Genomic DNA, 27,285 nt, shown 5'->3' with positions numbered 1-27,285 from the left:
ACCGGAAGCAAAGATAGTCGTTACTGTTTTCATTGGAACTGAAGACAATTTTCCATGAACCAAAAGTAACAAAAAAAAGTATACAATCAACTCGTGTTGGGGGGGGGAGCAAGAGGACCCCTGAGTCATCACAAATGTCATCTTGACATAAACACAGATGTGCTCATGCACGCACAACGCACACAATGAAGACGCCGCTCGCTTTGCAAAATCGAGCATACTCAAGGACACGATGCGGCCTTGGTCTTGGCAGGAGGCTGCCGCAGTTTGCTAACACTTGACCTTCACTCGGGGTGGGAGGACTGCTGGGGAGACGGGAGGGCGGACGAGTGAGCCGGCTGTTGTCCAAAGCATGGTCGATGTGTGACATCACACCGCAACAACTACACCGACACTGATCATTCAAGACTTAACCAGGAAGATTGTTGGGTTTTGTTCATATTCAACAACTAAGCTTCTCTTCATCTGATCTTGACTGAGCTCTGAAGACCTGCGAGAAAACCCCATTACAAACCTAAGGGTTTTTGATGACCGATAGATTCCACAAGATGGTGCCAAAGCACTACTTTTATATTAAACTGGACTTTGAAGCGCTAAAACAGCAAGTAGGTAAGTTTTTTAGTGACTAAGGAAGAATATGTTGCTAAACAAAATCTACGCGAGTAGCAAATACACAGTCGGAGAGTAATTTTTTTTTCTGGATATATACTAGTGCATTTGCGACCATTTGCCTTCAATCTTTATATCATACCACTTCACATTCACACCAATCAACATCTACTCTGAATTTCTCAATATCAATGGTCATTTCAAGTCTCAACAAAGATGAATAAGACAATTTAGAGTCTACAACTTAATGCGCATTGTTTTTGGACAATTTAATCCCCACAAATCTAACGGACGTTTTTTTGGGTTTTTTTTGTCTCAACAAAATCTAACATATTTCGTAAACATCAAATACAAGTTCCACTCTGGAAAACGTGTTTGATTTAGTCTTCGATGAATGTTTTCGTGAATAATGAAGACAATTTTGATGCTCAACAAACCTAAGGTGCATGTTTTTTCTCACATTTAGACAACTTAGTGTCTTTGTACGTAAATGTATTGTCTACTAATGTATACATTTTTGCTAGCATCCAAGACAATCTTTGAGTCTTAATCAACCCAAGCATAAACTGTAGACATCAAAGACATTTGTGGCGTCTTGGGCTGAACTAAATGAATAAGGCCTGCCCGCTTTCATGGGTGTCCTTGTGGCAACCAAGACTTTTGCTTATCTCCGCGCCTTTGTCAGGCCGATGCTTTATGGAGACACGCGTGGGGGGTTAAGAAGTGCGACCATAATTCACGCAGACACCAAGGTTCCCATGCGATGGCTTTTTAGAATCCGAGTCTTCAAGTCGCAGCAAAACGACACAGTGAGCAATCAAGAGAAAACCGCTGCACATCTGCTTTGGATTAAGACGACACTTGTGTGATGTGAGCGCATGGCAGCTGCTACCTACCGTAACGCTGCGCTGGAAAATGTTGCACTCACATTGGTTAGTCATGCTGGTGTAGTGCACACTTTCCATAAGCGTTCTTTTGTGGGGATTACGGTAAAACCGCTGACTTAGGGGGAGCTAACATTAGCATTATTATCAAGTACAGTGTTACCTTGATTTATGGGGGCCCCAACCTACAGGATTTGCAGTTACGCGCTTGGTCTTTTGCTTAGGAGGGAAAAAAAATGGCCAAAGTACCATGTATATAAATCCAATCTATTATGGTAACGATAAATTAACCATGTCGCACCTGCCCACACCCCTTAAAGGCACACAGCAACATGTGTTAGTGTGTATGTGTGTCAGAAAAAAATTAATACAAATAAAAAAAAAAAATACTGCAGTTTACTGTCACAGTAGTTGTGACAATCTTTTGGGGGTGTCTGCATGACTGTTTTATACTGCTCCTCGGTGGCCAAGTCATGCAAACCAGAAGGAACTGCAACGAATTAATCATGATTGATTACATTTATTCGGTGATAGCAATAAAGCCCAAGGGCTTTTTTCCAGTGTGGTCCTCAAAGATGGAAAGACAAAAAAACGTAAGACATAAAAGGGCAACATCAAATCGTCAGCGAGTCCAACCTAACAGATAAGAGCAATGATTTTCAAGCATTCATGTAAAAACTATGTACAATAGTTCATACAAGTAATCATCATCACAAGTAATTATTTTTTCTTTAAAAGTGCAAAGGTATATATTAAATCAGACTTTATTGGAGAAATGGACACCCCTATTCTTTACATTCTATTTAATGTCATTTTTTTATCAAATAAAATAGTATTGAGTGCTATTTTGAAAAAAAATAAAACATCCCCCTCCCAAAAAATTGTTGGGTTTTGTGCTGAGGCTGGGACAGATTAACGGCATTTCCATTCATTTCAATGGAGAAAGATAATTTGGGATGGAAGTGTTTTGATTTACAAGTGTGGTTGTGTGACAACTTAAACTTATATAAAGGCACTACTGTAAACTATTGTGGCAGACCAACATCTTGACATCTTTACGCACCCTCAGGACAGTTTTTGTGAACCGTAGTCGAGACAACGCGCTAGTCCAGGCATCACAAGCAGGTCGCGTTATGAGCTCACTTTCCTCGCTTCCTTTTTTATCGCCATTTACTGGAAGTCCAGCCCGGGCCAGTAAAATTGCTCAACGTTGAGAGGCCCGTTGATTTAGCGCACCACCTCTGGCATATGGTACGCGGCCCGTGTCGGGAGAACCTGAAACTTATTACGCTGATCACTTCAGAGCCCCGAAAAGCTCACTTTTTTCCCTCTCTGTCCAGATGGAGCCCATAGAGTGAGCATCTGGAAGCCAAATATGCTCATTTTCTCCTCCAAACAGCAAAGAGCCACGTGTGCGACCCCCAAGGTGAACCCCCTTTTTTGGGATTGTCACACAGTTTCCATCGCCAACAGGAGGCACTGCAACTGACTTTAAAGCAGACAAACGATGCGCAGTGGTGCCTTGTTGCTTTGAGATACAAGTAAGTGACCCGACTTACAAGAGCCAAGCCGTCGTTGGGCTGATCGTTTGCTTTGACTTGCGAGCAAAATAATGTCGATAGAAATGCTGTATGGTAGCAGTGAACCCAACTTAGCTGACAACAAGCCTGCAGTTGGGCAGATAGTGAACAATTCTTACAAAAAAAGGCTTCAAACTTTAGTTTACTGTCAAGCTAAACATTAAACAAAGAGAATTAGACCTTGTGTAAAAATGTCGAATTAGCACATAACTTTGCTTTCAAGTCCGCTACATGAGAATCGCAAAACACGAGCTAACGAATAGATTGTACAGTATGTTGCGGTGTTATAATCCTTTAAGCGATTGGAATTTGAACAAAAATATGGACAGATGATATCACAATATGCACAGGCATGTATTATTTATCCTCTGCAAAGAATAACTAACATTACTGCTGTTTACTGAGGAGTTTTGCACACCAGAAGAAGGATGCAAAAACTGCATTGTGCAAGCTGCATGCAAAAATGTTTCATTCTAATTACTTTTCTCATTACTGTATGTTTTTATAAATTACAATATTACAGAGTGCTATTTTTCCTATTAAAAACACATTGCAATTTTTGCTGAGTGTGGAATGGATTAAAGGCATTTCCATTCATTTCAATTTTTTTGCACAATGCTGTTTGAATCTAGAAATAATAAAATTGATGCCACTTTTACGATTTCTTTTTTTTTTTATTTTAGTGGGCCGTGATGATATTCAGTATCCCACGTGATGCTTTATCAACTTGGGATGTTGTGAAAATAAAGTTACTCTTCTGCAATAATTTTACAGTAGGTGACGTCTAAATGATCCATGATTACCATCATATTATTGTCAATAGAAACAGAAGGCCCTAAAATAAAGTTCCACTTAAAGCCCCTAGAGGCATGGATCTGCTTTGTGTCACAGACTTCTTATTAAGACACCTGGCAATTGTTTAAAATTGTGGGAAAAAACTCAAAATAGGTTTTGTTTCAAAGATGAAAGTACACAGACTCCTCTGCATTTAATGGACAACATCAATGTGGTCATCAGCGTTTAGCAGCACGCAACAGGAAGAGAGGGGGGCCCGATGGGGGTCGGGGGGTACGAGAGCCACACGCACACACACACACACATGTGCAGGACATCCTGGGAAAACAACACAGGGGGCCGGGGGGAGTGGGGGCGTGGGGACAGGGGCAACGCGAAGGTAGCTGGGGTGGGGTGGGGCGATTGGGGCTTCTAATCGTTGCGAGAAAGACAACAAGCCCAAGGGGGAACTGAGGCAAGTGTAAGTGACAGGAATTGTCATCAAGACAATTAGTTTGGATCGTGTGGCAATTAAAGAGGACAGCAACTGTCACTTTAGCACTGGGAAATGTCAGTACATATATATGTACACACACATATATATATATATATATATATATATATATATATATATATATATATATATATATATATATATATATATATATATATATATATATATTTATTTATTTATTTATATATATATGTACATATATATGTACATATATAAATATATATATATATATATACATATATATATATACATATATATATATATATATATATATATATATATATATATATATATATATATATATATATATATATAAGCTATATATATATATATATAAGCTATATATATATATATATATATATTTATATATATGTGGAAAATAATCTCAAATATAATAAAAGAGTGCATGGGAAAATCATTAAAATAAATCATACAAAATCATCATTAATAAAATACAATTAAATACAAGCAAATGAAAATTCTATAAATAAAACTCACTTTTTCAAATATTGCATCTCAATAGATTGTACGGGTTGTTTATGATCTTCCTGTTTATTAGCCTCTTACATGAATAAAAACAGACTTCACGTCTCATCACGTTATCTTCTTTCAGAGTATATTGTAATTTACTGAGGTGGATTAAAAGTGCAGCAAAGGATAAATTCATCTTGCATGGAGTCAACTAAGACATCAAACTACTTAGATGCATTCTGTGTGTTTAACTTTACAAATTACTTTTTGCTTTTTTTTGCGGAACAAATGGCAATCATCAGTCACGCCGCAAAAGTTTGCCTTTGAAAAGTGCAAAATAAGCGCTCTCATAAAAGTGAGATGGACGACGGAGCAGAAAACAGCTGGTGGGAGGATGAAGAAGATGAAGAGGGAGAAGAAAAGCTTAAGAAAAACAGTGAAAGTTCCCTCGGTTCACGTGCACACGTTGCCAAGCATGACATAGTGTAGACTGGGGACTGGTTTGTTTTTTGGATGTAAAAAAAAGCATGCCCCCCCCGCCCCCAAAAAAAAGGGTCAGCAAGAATTGCAAGTCGTATGATTTATGCAATAATCCACAACACAAACAATAACTTAAGGCAGTTTGCATTTCGGCGTTGGCGTCCTTTTTGGGGCCAATTCATTTCTCGATTATTTCACGTGTCAGGTTTCAGATGGTTTCTGGTTTAACGAGCAATGTCTGCAGTGTGGCTACACATGCGCACATGCGCGCGCACGCACACACGCCAACATAAGCAAGTCCAGGAAAGACCCTCACCACAGTACAAGTAGTCTGTGGTCCGTACCTCTTGCTGGATCCTCTTTCACATTTATGATGTGCACACATGGAGCAGAGTGAGGGGCTCGCTTATGTAAAGCCTCTCGATCCTCTTTAAAAAGTTGAAAAAAAGACAAAGCAAAAAAAAAAAAAAAAAAAAAAACACGCACACACATTCGTTCCTATCGTATCAAACAAACGTCCCAATGAAAAGTACTGAAGATGCAATTCTTAAATGCTACATTTACCCAAACAGAAACTAATGCAATCCTTAATTTTAGGTTGTCCACCAGGTGGTGCTACTTCTCTATGAAAAGCATGCAGGAGAATTTCCTTTTCTTTGACTTTTTTTCTGCATGGGTGCGTCGCTACTGAAAAAGTGATTGTGATGTTAGATAATTTCGTGTGCGTGTGCGTGTGTACGTGAGTGCGTGCGTGTGTGTGTGCGTCTTATGTTTCTATTTGTTCACCAGAGGCTGCTGCAGTTTCCCCACTCAAAGCGTTAAACAAAACGTCACCCCAATTACTGCTTTCTGCAGGGATGTCTTGCTATTGAAATAAGCAGAGCTGGGCGTTCCATCTATGTGTCAGACCGGTCCGTCTATCCGTCGCTGACGAACGACCATTTTGCTGACGGTTGACAAATGACGGGAAAAATAGGAAAATAGTGAGTTGTTGTTGCTTGGGGAACAGATTTGAGTGAGGGACCAGGCTATGAAGAGGCTTCCAAAGCGCAGTGAGTCATTATTTCTCTGCAAATATCGTCCAGCTGGGGGGTGGTGCGAGTGAAATGTTAGTCAGACTCGCTGAGGGACGGCCGTTTAAAAGTAGAGGCGGACCAGCCTATGGACGGGTACTATTTTTTTGCCCCCCGGAATAAAAAGGCGAATGACGGACGAAGGAGGGGGTGCGAGTGAAAATTTAGTCGGACTCGCTGACGGACGGCCGTTTGAAAGTAGACGGATGAGTAAATTAATGTAAGTATTATTCAGAATAATGGTGTCCATGTGGAAAATGAGTGCGTGAATGCGTATTTTTTGTTCAACATCATTCATGTTAATATTTGTCCACCAAATATTTTGTCCCATTCAGAGTATGCATCTCTCTCTCATGAGTGAAAGGATGGATTCTTGCAATGCCAATAATATGCCACTAAGTGACAGTGTGGCTACTCAAATATCCTCCTGTTTAGTTTTACCTTATTTTTTGTTGTACATGTATTCCATTTTACGATACAGTGTTTAACACTGTATGGTTAAATACTACTGTATACTCGATATACGAAGGTTATTTAAAAACCCCATTACTGTATGTTGTGGGTCAAACTTGACCTGTCATAAAAATGTCATGGGGGAGAAAAATATGGTAAAAATGGAGAGAAACTTGTGAAATTCAGTAGTTTACCTAATTTTTCGATTCTTAACAAATTTTACAAGTTGTCTTTAAACTTGTATGAGGGAAGTTCAAATGTTGCTTTTTCGTTGTAGGTCAAATTGACAGTTTTTACCGTTTAATCATTTTAAATAATGTTTTTTAAAATCAAAAATAAAATTTTAAGTTGAAACTTGCTCCCATTGTCTTACTTTTGTTCTGTTTGTCTTTTTAGCTAATATATATATATTTTTAATTATTTGATTCAAATCTGCAAACAAACCGTGACAACAAATGTACACCTTTTCCAGCTCCACTAAGCTTTCTTTCCGCAAAAGTTTTACAAGGAATTATTTAAGAAGGGATGTGAACTTCCATACGATCAATATTCCGCCAGGTCGTCAGCAAGTGATGATTGTTTTGCGACCTGGCAAACAATCGCAGAAAATGTTCGGCTTCATCCCAAAGACCATTTTAGCTGCTTATCCTCCGTCCAGCTGACTAAGGGTGTCAATCAAGGTGATGCTGAGTAGAAATTGATGCCGTCCAGCTGTGTGAATACCAGCTATGTGAATCACTACACTTCAAATGGCCCCCCGCCCAAAAACTTGTCAAGTCATCACACACACACAAGCACACACACCCACTTTGGCCTTTAACATCATAGCTTTGTTGTCGCTTCTCTTGATTTTGCTTTTTTTTTGTTATCCTGCCCATATTTCTACCTGTCAGTTTACCCTCAATGACAAATATGACTGAAGAATGTGATTACGGTGGTACCTTGACTAATGATTGACCTGACTTACTACTTATAAGACAATTCTACCTCGACTTATTAACTAATTTGGCCATCTTAAGTCATACAACTGGGCTCCCTCCAGGGGTAAAATTCATGGGAAAAAAAATGCTTGTAAAAAGGAGATTAAGATAAAAACTGCAATCATAATGAGTCAGTGTCAGTGTCATAAAGCTCAGAAATGATCAGAAAAACCTTTACGAGCTGTAAAAGAAAGCCAGCTAGTTATTACAGCTAACACATTGGATGAATTGCAACATGAGGTGAGTAATCCCTCTTGATATATTTGTTTCTTTGGGTCAAGATGACCCACTGCATGTTTAGTCATTAAAAAGCAATAGATTTTTTTTAATGATTTTGAAATTAGACCATTAAAATAAGAAAATAATACAATGAGGCCAGCGGAAGACATTTTAGCCTCTTGTTACTTTTTTACTTAAAAAAATAATCTAGATTTTAATCTACAACATAAAATATGTGCTCTTATTTGAGTCAAGTTGACCCGCTGCATATTTGGCCATAGGAAATCACGATTTATTTTATTATTATTACTTCTAAATTATAATTAAAATGTGAAAATAGCACTGGGTGGGTAGGCCATCAGAAACTTTATCCTTAATTATTTTACATTAAAAAAAATAATAATAAAAAAATTTTTGAAGGGTTCAATTTGACCCGCAACACAACAAGAGCATTCTGCACATCCAGTAGTAATAAATAAGCATTAGTACCCCAATACGATCGTAATAACGTGTGGTATATAAATAATGCAATAATACTGTAGTGGTTTTACTATTTAACATTATGTTACGACGGCCACAACATTAGACACACCTGCACGATACAATGACATCTAAACATAAGAGTCTTCGGATGAAATTAAATAACCATAATGTTGGACACAACTCTCGGTGTGATGCAAACTACAAGCACTGTAATAATAATAAACAAATTGATAAATCAGTAGCTCACTGACAGTATCAATCAAAAGTTATTATCTTTTTTGACAGCCAGTCCCATCCCACCAAGTCATAAAAAGTCTTACATGTACTCACCTTCCCGCTGCTTGCTGCCTGGTGGTCTTGTTTGGGTACAACTGCACTCCAAAGTCTCCAAAGATCAGAAAAAAACCCTAACAAACCGAAAATGTTACCTTTGTTAGAGAATAAAAAGTTGATCCACGGGAGGTGTAAAGATCTTGTTGCACAAAGAGGGTCCGACAGACTTGGTGAGGCGTAGAAAATAAGAAAGTAGCCACAGAGGAAAGAGTCGTGTGGCATCCCAAAAAAAAAAAGAAAAAAAGGGAAAGGGGGGAGGGTCGTCAAGACCACGCAAAGTGGAAAAACTGTGACAGAGGAAGGGAGGGGGAAAGATGGCTGTTTTAACTCTTTTTACATATACTGAGATAGATAGATAGATAGATAGATACATAGATACATAGATAGATAGATAGATAGATAGATAGATGGATAGATGGATAGATGGATAGATAGATAGATAGATAGATAGATAGATAGATAGATAGATAGATAGATAGATAGATAGATAGATGATGGAAGTAAAATAAAAAGAAGAAAAAAATCAATAACAATAATAATAATAAATCGTATGTAAAATACAAATGTATAAAATATAACTAAAACGAGAATAAATTACGAAATAGAATACATAAAATCATTACATAATAGCATACACTGTAAGAATTTAATATTAACAACAACATAAAAATGGAAAGATATTTCAAGGGTTGATAAATATCAGTGTTATTTTAATGTGTGTGCGCGTGTGTGCGTGTCTCACACACTCACATGACTGTCAGCTGTGCGTTGAGGCGCTCCTGCGAGACCTCTAGTCAGTTTAGTCAGTGAGCTTCCCGACAACAGCTGGACGTCTTTCCTCCCTAAAACAGGAGGCCGGCCTTGATAAGCAGCTGCTGGGCTGCTTGTCTTCTCCTCCTTTGCAGATTAAGACCTCATGCAGGCAGGCATGCGCAAGAAAGACGACATCCTGGTGGAGCAAATTTGAATTTTTATTCCATGAAATTGCACTGCTGTGATTTGTTCCCAAAAGTCTATTCATTTCTCAGCGCTCTACTGCTTCCAGTGCATGTATGTGGAGGTTAGATTTATTTGTCCAATCAGATTGCAGCCTCGGTTTGTTGCCATGTCATTCTAATCTGCCCAGAGCCTTCACAATCAGTAGTGCTGGTCGAGCTAACTTTTACTTTATTAACTATTGATTGAACCAATCAAGCAATCACGTTTCAAATCATCAGCGTTTCTCAGTCTTTGATTGGTCGGAGCAAAACCTGTCCCATTAAAACTTTGACTGAATAGCAAAACACATCTGTAGCAATTTGCGTACATTAAACGTTTGCATCTCAAGTGAGTATGATGTATTTTGTTTTGTTTCATCATGTTATTAGATAAATAATGATTGTGAACTGAGCCACACAACGTACATGCATTTGGTACGATTTTATTTTTGTTTAGTATTGAAGTATGCGTGGGCTTGGTTGTATTCAATCTCCATTCAAGGCCCGTATGTCATGCGGGAAACCAAGAGCGGGAGGACTATCGGTGCCAACTGTTTACACATTTATCATTGACACACGGGGAAACGATGTTACGGATGTGGTTGGATAAAATGAGATGCTACAGCATTAGTTTCGGGCGACGTCAATAGAAATTTGCCAATGCTGCCACCTAGCGGTCATTTTTTCATATACCTATACCTACCCATGCAGAACAGCAACTTTAATTTAATGCAGCCTAACGTTTTAGGAAATCTCGGTAAAATTGACAGTGTTGATATATCCGCTTTCTATAACAGGTAAGCATTTTTTTTCTTGCACAACATGAACGCAGTGTGTGACAATGACGAAACTGCGTCAACTCAGAAACCCTCCGGTTAAGTTCACAAGATAGGTAAGCAGTATAAATACACTTATATCCTTCTTCCTTGACACGAAAGCAGCCTAATGTATGACGCAGGGACGATTTAGGCAAAAACGCCGATTAAAGACATTACTTTTTGAAGGACGTTAACTCTTGACGTAGATAAGATAACAAGATGCAGACGTCAACTCATAAAACATTTTGGGTAATCGACATTTCATAAGATGAGAACAAATACAAACACCCCTTTTCCTGCCATTGCTAAAGCTGTCAAATGTGTTGACAGGTTCTTTTTACCCTTCTTTTTGAATGACAAAAAAAATGAGTGATGGACACCAAACGTTCATCCTGAATTTATATAACTCTTTGTTTTTTTTAATGGACAAAGTAAGGACTAGATCTTCATTCGTTTTAAGCCGAGAAATGAAATACAAACGTGGTAACTTTTCCACTTGAGTGTAAAAGTGAAACCCGGAAGTAACATTGGGGTGCGGGTCGTGACGTATTTCCGGTGTCATGTCAGCCTCCTGCTGAAGCCGCATGCCACACTTCTCCAAAGGTTTTAGCTGTGTTTTTCATATTGAATGACATCGGTACTAATACGTTTGTGGATTTAGCTCTACAATATGATGCTTCCATTTTATTTAAAGATCGGCTTGAAAATGTTAGCAATTAATTGTTACGAGACGTCCCATGTTTTGGTGTTTTCCCTGTCAACTAACATTGCGATCACATCATGCAGGTGTTAACAAACCTTCCTTCCTTCGTGCAGATGACTGACGTTGTGCAAGAGAAGGGCCACGGGTTGAGGTTTGCCGAACAGCAGCTGAAGCGTCATGGCTGGAAACATGGTCAGATGTTATATTATTATTATTGACTCTTAGCATTGATTATATAATAAATGCAATCGTCGCAGCTTGACGTGTCTATTTGTTATTAATACTTAGGTAAAGGACTGGGACGGGATGAAAACGGCATATCTGAAGCCATCAAGGTTAAAGTGAAATGCAACAAAGGCGGGGTGAGAGTTATTGATTGTTGTTGTTGTTGGTGGTGGTGGTGTGTGTACGTACAGTGGCAACTAAAGACTTGTGTGTTGTGTCAGGTGGGCCACAAAGAAGGGGAGCAGTTCACTTTTCACTGGTGGGATCACGTCTTCAATAAAGCTTCGTCCAGCCTGCAGGTGGAATCCCATCAGGTTGGTGGTTTAAAAAAACATGAAGTTATTTTCAATTATAAAGACATTGTGTAAATAAAAATGATCAGTTCCAGGTTAAAGTTATCTTGCTATATGTTACTGTGCCAGCTGTTAGCATGTTAGTGTTTTATCTGTTAAACCATTTTATGGCTGCAAGAAAATCTGAGGCATTTATATCTCTGATTTACATGGTTTATTTTGTTGTTTTCCTCAAATTTTGGAAGTGGACCGTATTACTTTCACTTTAGTCCACAAATGAGTCACTGTAATCATTGTCCATTTTATAGGTTGGATCACCACAAGTATTGTTTAGGTTGCCTGAAAGAACATGAATTAACAGGGTTCAGGAGGGAAAAAATGTTTAGTGGTCAAAGTCCAGACAGTGTTCAAATCTGTCAAGATTTTATGATGATAAATAACATTCACTGGATGTTAGCATAACAACTCCTAGCATGTTAGCATTCAGCTTATCTTTGGTGGCTTTAGCTCATTGGTGTCTGCCCACAAGATGTTTCCGAATCAACATTGTGGGTTGTTAGCTTGCTTGCTGTTAGCATTGTTAAACTTTCCATCTTCAGATGATTTGATTGCGGCCTTCTTTTTGATCCAGGATGGCATTTCGTTGAAGAAGATGGCTGAGGATGGTAAAGAAGAAGAAGGCGGCGGCGGCGGCGTGATTTCTAACAAGAAGCCTCGGAAGGCCTCTCTGGCAAAAGCCAAACTCTACGGGTGCTTTGTCAAGGTGAAATACTCAAAGGTTTTCCACGAGGAGTTGCGGAACTAAGACGTGCTGAGTGAATGTGTTTTTTCCCTTTAGTCGGCCACTCTGCTGTCTGGTCAGGAGCAGCCAGAGCCAACAGTTGACAGCGACAGCAGCAACTCTGACCAGGATGAAGATCACAAACTCGATCTGTCTTCCACTACTAAGTGAGAACTTTATTTTTTTCTTTTCGTTTTCTTTAAATCATCAGAATTAAAGCATTGAAAAACTATTGTTCAACTTGTGTTCTATTTCAGAATTGAAGCATTAAGATTTCCTATATAAAATTAAAGCATTAAAAAAAAAAAGTCAATTCTTACAACAAAGAATTAGAGCGCGGGGAAAAAAAACCCACTCATCCATGTTTTTAACACATTTGCTGATTCCTTCCAGCCTGTCTGATTGCGACCTCATGAAGGCTTGCGGAGGACGCACCGCCCACAAGTCAGTCCATATATGGAAACACCTTCTTTAGGACTGAAAGTATTTTCAATGCTCATTTTGTCTTTGTTTTTTTTCCACAGAGGAGCCAGACATGGCTTGAACATGAGCGCTAAGCTAGCCCGGCTGGAGCAGCAGGAGGCTGACTTCATGGCCAAATATGGTAAGAAGACTGAAGACAGGCTGGAAGGAAACGAGCCTAAAAACAAGAAGAAATCCAAGGAAAAGACTGAAGAATTAAACAACCACAATGTTTCACTTTCGGAACCGTCTGACATGAAAATCAAAAAGAAGAAAAAGAAAAGGAGCGATGAGGAGGAAATGACATGTGCAGAAAATGGTGACGAGGACCACACAAAGAAGCAGCAGAAGAAGAAGAACGGAGAGTTTACAAGTCCGGAGCTTGACATCACTCCACTGCTGGAAAAGAAAAAAAAGAAAGACCAGAAACATTCAATAGAAGAGCAGATTAACCACACGGAGTCAGAGCCGCTTGTTTCCGAACATCAAGTCAAGAAGAAAAGCAAAAAGAGCAAAAAGGACTCAAACAAATGTGAGAAGCCACAAGCATCACCTCCACCAAAGAAGAAGAAGTCCAAAGAGCAACTTTTGGTCTTCTGTAGTGACTGAGGACTCTGCCAATAAACTCATGACTGACACATTTGATGGGTGTTTAAATCCATTCAATCATTTTCAATCTCATTATCAACGATAAGACCAGAAACGGACCAGGCAAGACTATGAGTACTGCAAATATCAATTACATCTGCAAATTACCAGGAACTACCTTACAGATTAGTATGTCGCTGGAAGGTTATAGACTAATGATGAACATGAAAATGCAGACAAGCTGCACTGAGAAAGTGTTGAATCCAGTTATGAATTTATTGTCTCAATTATTTTTTTTCAACATCCTAATCTTAAATAAATGTTTCAAATTTTTTCTTCCAATTATTATTGCTGGTGCATTTCTTCTGGACCTGGTATTGATTTCTGTACACACTGGGCTGAGCTAGGATTTTTTTTGTTGGGGAAGGCCAACTATATATCAAGGGTCCGCACAACAAAAAAAAACATTTTTTTTTTTTTTTACAAACCCCAAAAATTCTTAAAAAACTCTAATAAATATTCATTGTTTGATTCCTTCAGGAGGAAATGTGGACAAAAATTCTTGGAAAAAAATCGGAAAATACACAAAAGTGAATTATTTGGTCTGAGATCTGGAGTGTCCAAGCATATTTCGGGGGGGGGCAGTGCGTAACTGCATGAACCCAATACAATACAACCAATGTAGCTTTTTTGTCCTTACTTTACTCTGATGACTTGCGCTGAATGGAATCAGCCAGGGATGGAGTCCGGACAGTATCTGCTGACAGAGTCATGTTGGAACGGTACTAGGACTTCATGTTTAAATTTTTATCAATGGCCTGAAAATGCCATTGCACATTTTCCTCCTTCGGCTGGCGTGCAGTTGTCATGCGCTGAAAAGTTGTCATTGATGGGCCGCCATGCACCGAAGCGTCGTCGGCGACATGGTGCAGCCACACACGCTGAAACGTCATCGTTGACAGGGGAGCGCTGTACAGCTACTGGTGGCTGTGATGGCCAGGACCAACCCGGAAATACAATGGCCATTCGGGAAAATTCACATAGTTTCTCAAAATTCCCAATGGCCACCTCACCCCTGTCAATAGAATAAAACTGGGAGGGCTGGCAATGATGGAGTTTACATATCTATCTATCTATCTATCTATCTATCTATCTATCTATCTATCTATCTATCTATCTATCTATCTATCTATCTATCTATCCATCTATTAGCCACCAACTTTGGTATCGGCCCCAAAAATCCCAGTTTCCAGTATATTGAGATTTATTTTGCCACACTATAAGAAATGCAAATAAAATGGGAATCATGTCACTTAAATGACTAAATCGTGTCTATCTTGACTATTCCACTGTGGACACCCAAACTTGAAAAAGGACTGAAAATTATACTTGACAGTTTATTCTCCCTAATGCCTTGAGGTTATTTTTAGTTCACATTAGTTAAATTAAACAGGACATGGCGCAAAGGCGGATTGCGCAACTCAACTTCTCGGAAAGTGTAATACGAAACGAGGTTGAAATAGAGGAAGCTGGAAAATGGTGTTGGAGTATTTGTTGATAAACATACGCACACACACACACACATACACACACACACACACAACACTGTCTCTGTCTTCAGTCTTTTGTATCCTCCTGTCTATATTTGCTATTAAAGAGTAAATCTAGAAATCCCTTAAAATGTTGGTTTTTGTTTTTCAACGTTACCGTCTACGATGACGCTTGATGATATTGGGCCATATGTTGATTACTTTCCATAGTTGCACAACACCTGGTTGCCAAATACTTGCTTTTACTAGACACCACTGTCCAGAAAAAAAGTATCTAAACAAGTCACTGTGGGCTGATTTCATAGAAAAATAAATAATTAAGCTCCATACTTTGTCAGTTGTTTAGCTATTCATTTTCTTTCTTAAACCGTAGTGAATAGTGAGGGTGCTAACTGGTTATTATAGGCCTATAGCTAGATTAGATGTACTTGGCGAGTTAGTTACTTAGGTCAGTGTGGCATGCGAGATACTCAGCCAGCTACGATTTACCAAGCTTTCTATTTAGCTTGTGAGCTAACAAGCGAACATTTAGCGTCCCTGGATTTTTAGTTAGCTACCTAGCCAACTAACTAAGCAATTTAGCTCATGGTTTGCCAAGCTTTCTAGTTTGCTATTTATCTCAATGGCTCTCTTGTTGGCTACTGAGCAAACTAGCTATTGACTTTAATCTACCTTGCCACACTCTAGTTACTTAGCTGCAAGCTATCGAGCCAATTTTTTTACTCGATTAATAGCTCGGCAGCTATTGTGCTATACTTGATTTGCCAAGCTTGAAAGTTAGTTACCTACCTTGAGAGCTACTGAATTAGATTCAGCTTGACAGCTTTCTCATTTGCCAGCTAGCCACAAATTACCAAGCTTTCTATTTGGCTTATTAGCTAACCACTAAGCTATTTAACTCATTTCAATTTATATAGCACTTCTACGATAGCCACAGCTTTAACAAAGACCTAACCAGCTAGGTACTGCTCTCACATTAATTTCTGAACATGGCCCATGTTATGAACATGCAGCTCGTGCTTGAAGTCTTTCTGTATTGCCTGACGCACTGGGTGCAGCGTGCCCCCCTTTGGAGCGCATAGTGTGCACTCCGGCACTCCTTTTTTGGGGCACTCTGAATAACCGAACAGCACATTTGAACAACGCTGAGTTTCTGAGTGGTTGGAGTGAAGCAGTGCGAGGCCGGAAGGTATTTCCGAAAGCACCCTATGTGTCAACTACTAAGATAGATTTGGTTTGCCAAGTTTTCTATTTGATTATCATGTTTTTATTTAAAACTACGCAAAGATTAACTTGAGAGCTTTCTCATAAGCTACTTAACTCAACTTATCTTAGAAGCTAACCTGCTAGCTATTACGATAGGCTTACCATGTTAGCTAAACTGTTAGCTACTGTACTACATTTTGTATAAGACCTTTGTCATGAGGTACCCACAGTTTTCTATTAGCGTTCAATAAGCTTAACACAGCTATCGTGACTAGCTTCATAGCCAAATTTGGTGTGCATTTTTTGTGTGGAAGTGATGTGTTAGTGTAGATCTAGTTTGGTAAAAGCATGGCTTTGGCAGATGTATCTGTTCTTCATGTCGCAGTTGGATTTGCTCCAGTTGTCCAGGGATTTTGACGTCTGCGGCTTTGATGTCAGAGCGCAGCTGTTTTTGATGTAGAAGTTTTCATTTCTCCAGAATCTAAACACCACAGAAAATGCATTCTGTGAGACATCAATGCAGTTGTTGGCCAAAGGGGTAGGTGGGTAATTATTCATTTGACACATTTACTTGGTTTATTGTTCTCACAAGAGTGTTTTTTTATGTTGTCTAGCCGCTGAAATAGATTCATTTTAAGAGTTTTTGAGTTAGATCAAATTAGGTTACGAGCTAAACCACTAGCTGATGAGCTAGATTCATCTCGAGAGTTTAATTATCAGAATTTCAAGATAACCAGCAGAGCTGGGCGTCGTTTATCCGTCTAGAACTTCTGGGCGGTATTTCTGTTTTTTTTTCTTTGTTTGGCTGTGTGTCAGTAGTGGGGCATCTGCATGTGACATGATACCGGTAAAGTCTGTTCTCGATGCCATTTGGCTGAGTCCGACCGACCAGGCGGATCTGAAATATAGACGGGAACTCATACACAGACTAAATCATAGACAAATGCCCAGACAAATCTGCTAACCAGCTAGCTTCAGAGTTAGAGTTGACTTGTGAGCTAACCAGATAGCTATCTTTCATATGAGCTAATTATCTCAGACTACAAGGTAAGCAGGGTGCTTTTAGCTATATTTAGTGATTTAGCTACTTAGTGACTGCATGGGTTCAGTGGGTAACATTCTGAAGTTACTGACTTCAGACATGAGGACCGGGGTTAGAATCCCTTTCAGGGCAAATGGTAACATCCGGTTGGGTCCTTGGGCAAGACCCATTATGCATATGCCAATTCCCAGCTATTGCCGGTCCCAAGCCCAGATAAAATGGGTGTGTTGGGCCAGGAAGGACAAAAACTGTGCCAAACAACATGCAAAGGACCCCTGACAGCCAAAAGCCACTTCTCCTTCCAGTAAATTAGCTATTTAGCTATACATCTCATTCTCATGAGCGACTTTGCTCGTAAGCTAATGAGCTAGTTACTGATGAGTTACATTTAACATCTAGCTAACAAGTTTGATTTGGCTTACAAGTTAGTTCACAATTACGTTGCTCAATTTAGCTTGCAAACTAACCAGCTAGCAGCTCGGCTAACTTGGCTAACTTTTGCTAATGATCTCGCAACTGCGGTAGATTTAGATTGAGCTCTTTCTCATGAGCTACTTAGCTTGCTAGATAGATAACAAGTTAGCAAGTAAGTTAGATGGTACTGTATTCGATTTTTTTGGCGAGCTCATAGTTAGCTCAACTTAGCATGCAAGCTTACCTACTAGTTACTGACTTAGATTTAGCAAAGCTTTCTCATGCTCTACTTAGCTTGGAAGATAACCAACCATCTACTTGGCTAATTTGATTCTGACTTTTGTTATTTTTTTTGTGTTTTTGGTGTTTAATCACTCACGCCAGAGTGAGGTTGGATCCGTCATTCCACTTCCACTTGTCAGAGAGTTCATTCTTTTTCAGTCCTATCCAGTAGCCGTGCTTGTCATCACTGTAGTACCTCGTATGGTTCGTGACAAATTCCTGAAACAAGTAGGAAAATAATAGTTTCCTCCACTTTCTGCTGTGTGCCAACTGCCAAGGTCCGATTTATGAAGATACCACAATAATGATCCTCAAGTAACTGTTTTAAAAATGGTCAGCTTACTCAAGTTTATACTGTTGTTTTGGTTCTGAATGGAGAGATGGGATTCGACTACTGTTCAATGCAGAGGTGGATCTTGTCTAGTGGGATACAGGGCCACTGGCCACCCCAAAATCTTGAAAAGTCCTTAACTATTTGCCTTATCACCTTTAACAGAAAGCTGTTATGTAGCACTTCATCAAATTAAAAATATATAATTGCTTGCTTGATTGAGTATAGCATGTTTGATAAATTAAAGTCAAAACATTTTAAAGTGGCCTTTGTACACTTCCATTTTTCTGTAGGTGGCCCTCAAAAGAAAAAGTTTGGACACCCTTTTGTTAGGGGCGGCAGAGTGAATATGATACCCCCCCCCCCCCAAAAAAAAATCAACCTAAATAAGTAGTAGGGTGCAAGGCTAGATTTGGCAAGCCAAGATCACAATTTAACGTATTAGCTACTGAGTCCAATATACAATAGATTTGAACAGAAAACAATGTATGGCGTCCTGCAGCGATGTGTACTAGAACCCCTACCACTGAAGAGAATATACAGGATTCGCCAAGTTCACCTGTTCTTCCTGGCTTTCGATGAGCAGCAGGCGTGCGTTCCTCTGTTTGCAATCATCAACGCTTCCCTGCCAGGTCCTCCAGCTGCTGTAGTAAATGTAGTGCCCGAACAGGTAACACTTGGAGCCGAACTGCAGCCAGTCATCTGCGCACGGCTGGCACAGGCTTAAAACTAAAAAACACAAACACAACTTTCCGTGGCTCATTTGTTTTTTCCATCTTCAATTGCCAATTGTAAATCTAATACATATCCCAAAACTGTTTTTTTTTCCTTTTATAATCTAACACATAAAATGAATAAAAATACCAGATTTTTCACCATTCATTTTTAGGCCCAGATGAAAAATATATAAATAGAAAAACATCCCGCAAGACTGAGTTTGATTTTAATTGGTTGGTGGTTTAGTATAGTAGCTCAACTGCCACGATCAGTCAGGGCCATGACCACCATCCATCAAACTATCTATTCTTACTTTTAATGCATTTGACAATGTAGTAAATCCAAACTGTATATTTCAAAAGGTTTGATGTAAGGCACGCAAATTTAGTAATTAAAATAAATTAAATCATTCTAATCATTATTATGGTAATATAATTGTCTTGTAGTTTTTGTTCATGCTAAAATATATATGTATATATGTATATATATATATATATATATATATATATATATATATATATATATATATATATATATATATATATATATATATATATATATTATTTTTTGGAATATTAAAATCACATGCTAAGGCCTTGGCATGTGTGTTGACCTTTTTGCGGGCAGTGGTCGATGACAGGGAAATTGTCATACTGTAGAACCTGTCCCACAGTCCAGTTTAGCTGGTCCCGTTCCCTGCTCAGCTCCCGTGCTCCTTCCCGCAGGCACTCCAGTTCGGCCTGCATGTGCGCATTCTGAGTCGTCAGGTTGACGTTGTGCTTGTGCTGCTCGGCCATGACGTTGTTCACTGGAGCGGGAAAAGTACTCAATCCTTCTTTTCATTTTTAACTGACCATCAGACATTAAAACATCAAAAAGTTACTGATTATTTGGTTTGTTGTTTAGATTGGTGTAAAATCTAACACAAAAATAGGGGGCGGGGGGCTGATTTTTCACATTTCAATTTTAGGCTCTGTCTCTGGTTTACGTGACTATTAAGTTTGGCCAGGCGCATTAGAAGAGTTACGTTAGCTTGTTAGCTGCTACAATCAGTCTTGACCACGACCACCATCCATCAACCATATTACGATAACAGCAGAGAGTCTTCAAATGTGTTACGTTGGCTCCCTCTAGTGGTACATGAAAGAATCACTGAATTAAATGCAAACTGTGCATAAAGTAACAGTGGATCAAACTTTTTCTTAATCAGGACAGTAGGCTATATTTGTCACTGCCAAACATTTTCAGACCCACCCTAATGTGTTGAAAAAAATGAAAAAAAATATAAATAAGTTCCTGGGGTTGAATGGCTGGACTGTGAATAGACATACATTTGTCTTTGGCAGTGAATGAGTTATGTACAGTTCAGTTGTATTTACCTTTTTTATGTACATTTGAAATTAATCTTTAAGAACTGTTTGGTTTCTGTTTCGGTCCAATTTTTTTTTTTTTTTTTCCGGGTCACATAAACCCAAAAAATTAAATGTTACAACCAAATTTAGCCCCGTGGCCTGTTTTTACATTATGCTTCTTTAATGTGACCATAAAATTGAAATGTGAAAAGTCAGACTGTTTTCCCCGTTTTTTTGGTTGTGTAAAAAACAAGCAAGATAATCAGTCGTGTTTTTATTTTTTGATAAGCGGTTCATAAAATGGATGGATGGATTTTTGATTGTTAATTGAAAATGGACAGAAGGTATGAAATACTGCAGGAAGTGTACTTACAATGCACGGTGAGGGCGATGATGACAGACATGAGGATGACGCAAAGGATGCCCAGAGCGACGGCCGCCAATGTGACAGGCGTGTGGAGGGATAATTTCGACAGGTTTTCTGTTGGGAAAGCCCAAAAATATTTTTCATTGACAGACCAGCCTCTAACGTCAAAATTTTTAAAGCGGAAGTCAACCCAAACATATTTTTTTTCCAGAATATGTTCTATGCAGGCCCACTAGTCCAAACACATTATTGTGCCTTTTTAACAGTCGTTGACCCACAGAGCAGAGAGAATATATGCCTCTAAGTATTGTTTTCTGTCCTATTTGTATGTGTTGCCGCGCCGTGTGTTTTAAAGTAGCATTGCTCAATTCTGTTAGCCCATCAAAAGCATTTGTCATTTTATGTATAATCAATCTAGTGGACGTTTGCCAGATGACTTTTTATGTTTTGTCTGAACATTTAAAATACATGTTTCAAAATACAATTTTACAGAAAGAGTCAACATGGAAAACTTGATTGGTTAGAAACAATCCCATTGCTAATCCAGTTGGAGGTCAATGGGCCTGCGCTACTGATTAAGAACACACTGAGCAGATTACAGTGACATGGCAACATGGAGGCTGCAATCTGAATGACCAAAATATTTTACACCCACATAGATGTAGCCTGCTGCAAGACTGTATCCAAATATAACGTCACCAAGTGAACACAAGAGACAGATGGGAATAAATTATTAATGTTTTGTCACTTGAAGTAACTTTGAAAAATAGTCAAGAACCTTGGAAGATGTGAGGCACGCTGCAAGGCAACTCCTTGGACCGCACGTCATCATAGATCTCCTCCACGTCGCCACACTTCCCTGGATGCAACAAAAACACTTCAGTAAGTTTGTAAATTTCTAAGTTTGGAAATGGTGCAACAGGACTGCGAAAGGCATCATTAAAGAAGGTGGAGGGAAGTTTGCGGAAACCTTGGGTACAGCGTTGCGACGGCCACGCCTCCAGCCCGCTCCTCACGTCTTCGTAGATCACGGCCTCATTTGGCAAGTCTGGAAAGAAACACAGGTATTTTTTTATTGTAATAAGCAAAGCAGTGAAGGGCAGTGTGGGTTCACTATTTGGCAAGGACAACACATGAACCGTTTAATGAAAACAGCATAAGTGATATTGTAGATGGATGGAAAATATGAATATATAAGATGTGGACAAAGTGAGTGGCTCATCAGTGTTGCCAACTTAGCTATTATTCTGAGCCTTTTTGTCACTATTAAAAACAAAAAACAAAAGCAACAATTAATTAGTGACTTTGTGGTCTCATCAGAGTATTGTGGAGACTCCAAGACTTCACCCCTGTGTGTCCAGAGGACAAAAGAATGCTCCATATACAAAAGCAAATAAATAAATAAAAATACAGATTTGATTGTTTTCACTTATGGAAGCAGCATTTCATCACCAAGATGCCCAATTAAACGTTGTCAATTAGTATGTGGATCAGTGTATATGGTGAATGTAGCTGAGACATGGCCAAACACCAGAAGTGATTCATTTAGCTTTACGCTAACAAGCAATGCAAATCACAGTGTTATAAACCTTTAAGCAATTGATATTTGAACACAAACAGTGGAACAACACGTTAATACAAAATATAACAATACACGGGTATATTTTCTTTATCATTTGCAAAAAAAAACAACAACTAATATAACTGCATCTTACAAAGCAGCTGTGATTGTTTCTATGTAAGACAACTGTATATACATGAATTCAATTTATATCTCAAGGCACCTCTGTACTAGTATTCATTCATTCTAAGTAATTTATGAACACATGACTTTTTTAAAAATATATATCACAGTTAAATTCAGACATCCTTTATCTACTTTTGAGTAAAATAAAGTGGCAAAAAAAACAGAAAAATTATCGTCTGAGTGGAGATTTCTTATTCAATTTCAATTGAGGCATTTCCTATAACACTATAATAGCTCTCTTAGACTCTTGGGTTAGTGTGTATACTTGAAAAACATACATTAATTGTTATGAAAGTAGTTTTATATATCCCCAAACACCAAACTAGTAATCATTAAAAGAAATGGTGTAAAATGACTCACTGTGAGAGTTGAACTTGACTGTCACATAATTGAGTTCTTCTTCTGCCATAATTCAATGGGAAAAAAATGAAAAAATAAAAAGACCACTAATCCTGCAAAAGGTTTGACCTCATCCCAGCCAGCAAAGGGTCAAAGAGAGATAAACTGCTTTGAGGCACACAAATGAAACTTAAGTGTGAGTAAGAACCCGAGTTCTCCTTTTTGTTGCTTCTTCTTTTCCAACAATGTGATGTAAAATGTGCAAATCGGAGGTTTGGTTTGGTGTTGTGGGCAGGCTGGCGGGGGTGGTCATCTCCGGCATGTACTCTATGAGTTTCTAATTAAATCAATTACAAGGGATAAATACAATCATATATACAGGTAATTATTATTTGAAATGATGTACATGTGTGTGTATACAATGCACATTAACCAATAAAATAAATGAAAATGTAACAATTAAAATCATATGTCTCTCAAAGGAACTTATCTGTTTTCAATATTCTAAGTCGACTCATTTGTTTGTGTGTGTGTTTCTGTGTGCGTGTTTAAATTAGATATTAGATTAATCTCATACTGGGAAAATCGGCATTCTTTCAGCAGCATAGTGGAAACAGAAAATTAAAAAAAACAAAAAAAAACACACGCACTTTTAACTCTTCTTGGTAATATTTCTTGGAATTATATTTCCTAGTTTTTTATGTTTTGCTTTTTGTTTGAGCTTTTTACACCAAGAAAGGGTCCTATTTAAAAAAATATTATTTTTCACAGTAATAGTGGTGATGGTAGTCATGGATATTGTTGTTATTGTCATTTTGAATTTTATGTATTTTTACATTTTTAGGTGGTGTGTGTGTTTTAATATTTTAAGATATTTTCCAAATAGTTTTCTTTTTGTCATTTGAGAAAGGAACCCATAAAGTATCATTATCATCATTATTATTGTTATCGTTTGTAGTAGTAGTAGTAGTAGTAGTAGTAGTAGTAGTAGTAACAGTAGTAGTGGTGATGGTGGTAGTAGATATTGTACTTTTTAATTTTGTTATGTATTTTTAAGTTTTAGTTTGCATGTGTTTTAATATTAAAAAAAAAAAATTATAAATAGTTTTTGCTGTCATTCTTTCTGCAGTGTCCTTGAATGCCTAACTGTATTTTTGAATTGTATTTGTATAATGCATTATATACATATATATATATATAGAGAGAGAGAGAGAGACAGAGAGAGAGAGAGAGAGAGAGAGAGAGAGAAATATTTGTAAATATTATCTAAATAGCTTTTCAAATTATAGAAATATTTGTAATGTTTGAAATATTTAATACATACCGTAAAAATTGAGTAATATTTACTAAGTACATTAAATGTAATGCAACTTAACATTTAATATTTTGGGTAAATATTACTAGTCTATTACTAACCTTTGTGAAGCCCCAATCACGTCACGAGCTGTCTGTTTTGGCCACCAGATGTCACCATCTCGCAAAGGTTTCATCGTTTAAACTGCGAACGACGTCATAAAGAGCCAAATGGTTTCAATAATAATTACAATTGATTAAAACCATGAGAAAAAACGACTTCATATCACAAGGGTGGAATTTTACAAAAAAATAAATAATCATATAAACAAAAATGAAACAATTGAAAAATAATTCGGCGCTTACGTCAACAAGGAAGTGTGTACACGTCACGTGGAAAACACCTGAACACGATTACAGGAATTAAAAAAAAAACTCGTGTAACCAGGTGGCGAGCAGATATTGGAGAATTAAGTTGGTCTGAAATTGTTGAGTGGCAGAGATGGTTTGCGGAGGATTTGTTTGCACTAAAAACTCCCTTTGCGCACTCAATGTCCTTTACGTGGTAAGTACTTTTTTGTGTGTGTGCGTCAATGAATGCAGTTAGATGTTTCACATTTGTACTTCAACCTTTCTAAGGAGTGCTGCTGACGATTTTTTTAATGACGTCGTATTCTTCCCAATTCGTATGATGACAGTGCAGTGGGTCTCTTCATTTACTTGTATTTTGCGTAAAGTTTAGAATTGAACATTACACAAGTATTTATGAGTGTAAAATAAGGTTTCATGAGGGATTTAACTCATTCAACTTGTGTGGATTGTCATTGACCCATTCTAATGACTTTCAATCGTGTTGAATTTCAATTTAAAACGGCTTAAACTAAATGTCCCGCAGAGAGTTTAAAATTGGGTTTAATCAGGCGATTTTCCTTAGTGAAATAAATTATTAAACGTCAAATTGTCTTATCATTATATTTATAATTGAACAGAATTGTTATATTTATGAACACAGTTGTGCCTTGAGACACGAGTGACTCGACTCATGGGTTTTCGAGACACAACTTATCATTCTTTTTTTCTTTTCAACGTAGCACAGGGAACACATCTCAGCAGCACTTGCTGACAATAATACCAAAAAAAAAAGGATTTCTGTTGTGGTGCTATAACATTTCAAGCAACAGATTGTACATAAACAATAAAGCAACACATGTATGCCAATATAACAGTGCTTAGTCGTATATTCCTTATCCTCTGTGAAGAACAAATATTTGTGCTGTACTGATGAGGTGCGACATCCATGAACAGTCTCAAGGCACCACTATACCTTTTTTATTTTTGTTTTTTTTATCTGAAAAAGGTTTAACTAACCAAATGGAAAAACTTATTCTTTAAGGTTTGTATTTTGAAATTAATGTTACATTTGCAATATTTCTGTAATTGATTGTCAGAACAAGAATAGTCTCATCAGCAATGTAAATATGTGCTCCAAAATTCCAGTCCAGGATGACAGACCTGAGCTCCTGACCTTTTTTTTTTTTTTTTTTTTAACTTAAAACAAAAATACTGCAAGAAAATATCAAAATCATACAAATATTTTGGACCCAAAAAAACAAAAAACCCAAAAAACCAATTGTGTTCTAACATCATGTGTTGTCACCTCAGCTGGTGAGCCTACTCTTGGTGGGCGTGGCGGCGTGGGGCAAATGGTTCGGCCTGGTGTCCAGCATCCAAGTGGTGGCGGGCGTGATCTGCGTGGGCATCTTCCTGCTCCTGGTGACCTTTGTGGGGCTGTGCGGCGCCCTGCGGCACCATCAGGTCCTGCTCTTCTTCGTATCCTTGCGCGTTTTGCTGCAGAGCAGGCAAAAGTACTCATACCCAGATTATGAGTACAAAATTGTTTTGTACTTTTCTCGTGACATAAAAACACCCAGTATAGTACAAAATTATTGTAATTATCATTTTTCTTGGCTTAATTTTGTGCAGCTGTTCACTAATGAGCCATGAGGTTAGCACGCTTCTTGTTTTCACTTCTGTTACGATCGGATGCCATAGCGAGTGTTACAAAAAAATAACTCAACTGTATCAAAATCAGTACAGTACCTGAAAAATCTACATTAGTACAATAAGGAATGACAAAAGAGGGATTATAGTGGACTATAAAGTTGGCTATAGGGCTGAAACGATTAAGCGAGAAACGGCTAATACAGCGGTGTCTTGAAATACGACTATAAATCGTTGCTGACTTCCATCAAGTCTGCGGCGTTTCCTTAATGTAGCAGTACATGATCATCCTGTCCCTGGTGTTTGTGGTGCAGCTGTCTGTGTCGTGCGCCTGTCTGGCCCTCAATGAAGACCAGCGGGTAAGGCCTTCGCTCCAGTAAGAGCCCTCGCTCCACATTCGCATTACCGACTTCATGATGTCCTTACAGAATCATCTCCTGGAGGTGGGCTGGAACAAGTCCGAGTCGACGCAGATGGATGTGGAGAAGACGCTGGACTGTTGCGGCTTCTCCCACGTGGACTACAACAGAACGTGCGCCGCCGTAAGGAACCGGGCCGGGAGTGCAATGTCATCGCATCTTTGGCACCCACATTTTGTCTGGATTTTCGCCAAAAGCCAACAAACCCGATTATTCAGTCCATAACATCTTTGAATACTGAACTCTAAAGCAAAAAGGAGCAGAATTCTCGTTCGGTTTTAGATAAACCCGAATCATTTTTGGTTACTATTACACGCGATAGTGTTAATTGCAAATCCTTAAAAAAAATGTGCAACTAAACTTACTTGGGATTAGTAACACTTTGACCGCGTAACGTATACAGCAAAAAAAAACAACACTTTAAACTTGACAATAGAGGCTCAGCGAATTGATTATGGTTCAAAAGTTTTGTTACGAATTTCATGAGAACTTCAGGTTTCCACAGTTGAGTAAAACTCAACGATA

The 27,285-nt window shown here is 38.3% G+C and overlaps 4 protein-coding genes across 9 annotated transcripts in view; 2 read left to right on the top strand and 2 right to left on the bottom strand.

Moving 5' to 3' along the window:
• pear1 (platelet endothelial aggregation receptor 1) overlaps positions 1-9,729 on the bottom strand; it is a 44,721-nt gene extending 34,992 nt beyond the window's left edge. Inside the window, exons 1-2 of the mRNA XM_086038220.1 lie at positions 9,604-9,729; positions 8,851-8,927 (exon numbers count right to left, since the gene is read on the bottom strand). The gene's annotated coding sequence lies outside the window, so the exon portion shown is untranslated. The remainder of the gene's footprint in view (positions 1-8,850; positions 8,928-9,603) is intronic.
• Positions 9,730-10,540: 811 nt separating this feature from the next.
• Positions 10,541-14,042, top strand: gpatch4 (G patch domain containing 4). Of its 6 annotated transcripts, none has more exons than XM_086038225.1 (8): positions 10,541-10,627; positions 11,465-11,543; positions 11,640-11,713; positions 11,798-11,890; positions 12,501-12,632; positions 12,708-12,817; positions 13,044-13,094; positions 13,175-14,042. In XM_086038225.1, exons 2-8 carry the CDS (start codon positions 11,465-11,467, stop codon positions 13,719-13,721), a joined length of 1,086 nt encoding a protein of 361 aa, XP_085894351.1. In that variant the 5' UTR covers positions 10,541-10,627; the 3' UTR covers positions 13,722-14,042. The 6 variants fall into 6 exon arrangements, with proteins under 6 accessions (XP_085894351.1, XP_085894353.1, XP_085894347.1 ...); XM_086038227.1 differs by having other exon boundaries at positions 10,615-10,722; XM_086038221.1 differs by lacking the exon at positions 10,541-10,627 and adding an exon at positions 10,777-10,897.
• Positions 12,806-23,217, bottom strand: LOC147143456 (oxidized low-density lipoprotein receptor 1-like). Its single transcript, XM_086038228.1, has 8 exons — positions 23,069-23,217; positions 21,932-22,009; positions 21,740-21,820; positions 20,968-21,075; positions 19,856-20,050; positions 19,085-19,254; positions 18,292-18,413; positions 12,806-16,937 (listed from the first exon to the last, which is right to left on the bottom strand). The coding sequence occupies exons 1-8, from the start codon at positions 23,115-23,117 to the stop codon at positions 16,778-16,780; spliced, it is 963 nt and encodes a 320-aa protein (XP_085894354.1). The 5' UTR covers positions 23,118-23,217; the 3' UTR covers positions 12,806-16,777.
• A 1,521-nt stretch (positions 23,218-24,738) lies between these two features.
• Positions 24,739-27,285, top strand: part of LOC147143455 (tetraspanin-13-like) — a 4,679-nt gene continuing 2,132 nt past the window's right edge. The window contains exons 1-4 of the mRNA XM_086039028.1: positions 24,739-24,905; positions 26,003-26,170; positions 26,620-26,700; positions 26,770-26,883. Of these exons, the coding sequence (XP_085895154.1) occupies positions 24,843-24,905; positions 26,003-26,170; positions 26,620-26,700; positions 26,770-26,883 (426 nt within the window). The 5' untranslated portion in view covers positions 24,739-24,842. The remainder of the gene's footprint in view (positions 24,906-26,002; positions 26,171-26,619; positions 26,701-26,769; positions 26,884-27,285) is intronic.

The sequence above is a fragment of the Filicampus tigris genome, chromosome 8, assembly GCF_054856515.1.
Source record: "Filicampus tigris isolate MCC_2025a chromosome 8, RoL_Ftig_1.0, whole genome shotgun sequence".
Lineage (NCBI taxonomy): Eukaryota > Metazoa > Chordata > Actinopteri > Syngnathiformes > Syngnathidae > Filicampus > Filicampus tigris.
The sequence above is the reverse complement of the archived record's forward strand: the minus strand, read 5'-3'. Positions and strand labels throughout refer to the sequence as shown.

Bases quoted from the DNA above. Each gene is read 5' to 3' on its own strand.
- gpatch4 (XM_086038221.1), top strand. From the start codon at position 10,868: ATGCAGACGTCAACTCATAAAACATTTTGG. The intron at 11,544-11,639 runs GTCAGATGTTAT...ATTAATACTTAG, and splicing joins GCGTCATGGCTGGAAACATG to GTAAAGGACTGGGACGGGAT. The intron at 11,714-11,797 runs GTGAGAGTTATT...GTGTTGTGTCAG, and splicing joins TGAAATGCAACAAAGGCGGG to GTGGGCCACAAAGAAGGGGA.
- LOC147143456 (XM_086038228.1), bottom strand. From the start codon at position 23,117: ATGGCAGAAGAAGAACTCAATTATGTGACAGTCAAGTTCAACTCTCAC. The intron at 18,414-19,084 runs GTGAACTTGGCG...TACTTGTTTCAG, and splicing joins TCGAAAGCCAGGAAGAACAG to GAATTTGTCACGAACCATAC. The intron at 16,938-18,291 runs GTGAGTGATTAA...TGTGGTGTTTAG, and splicing joins GGATCCAACCTCACTCTGGC to ATTCTGGAGAAATGAAAACT.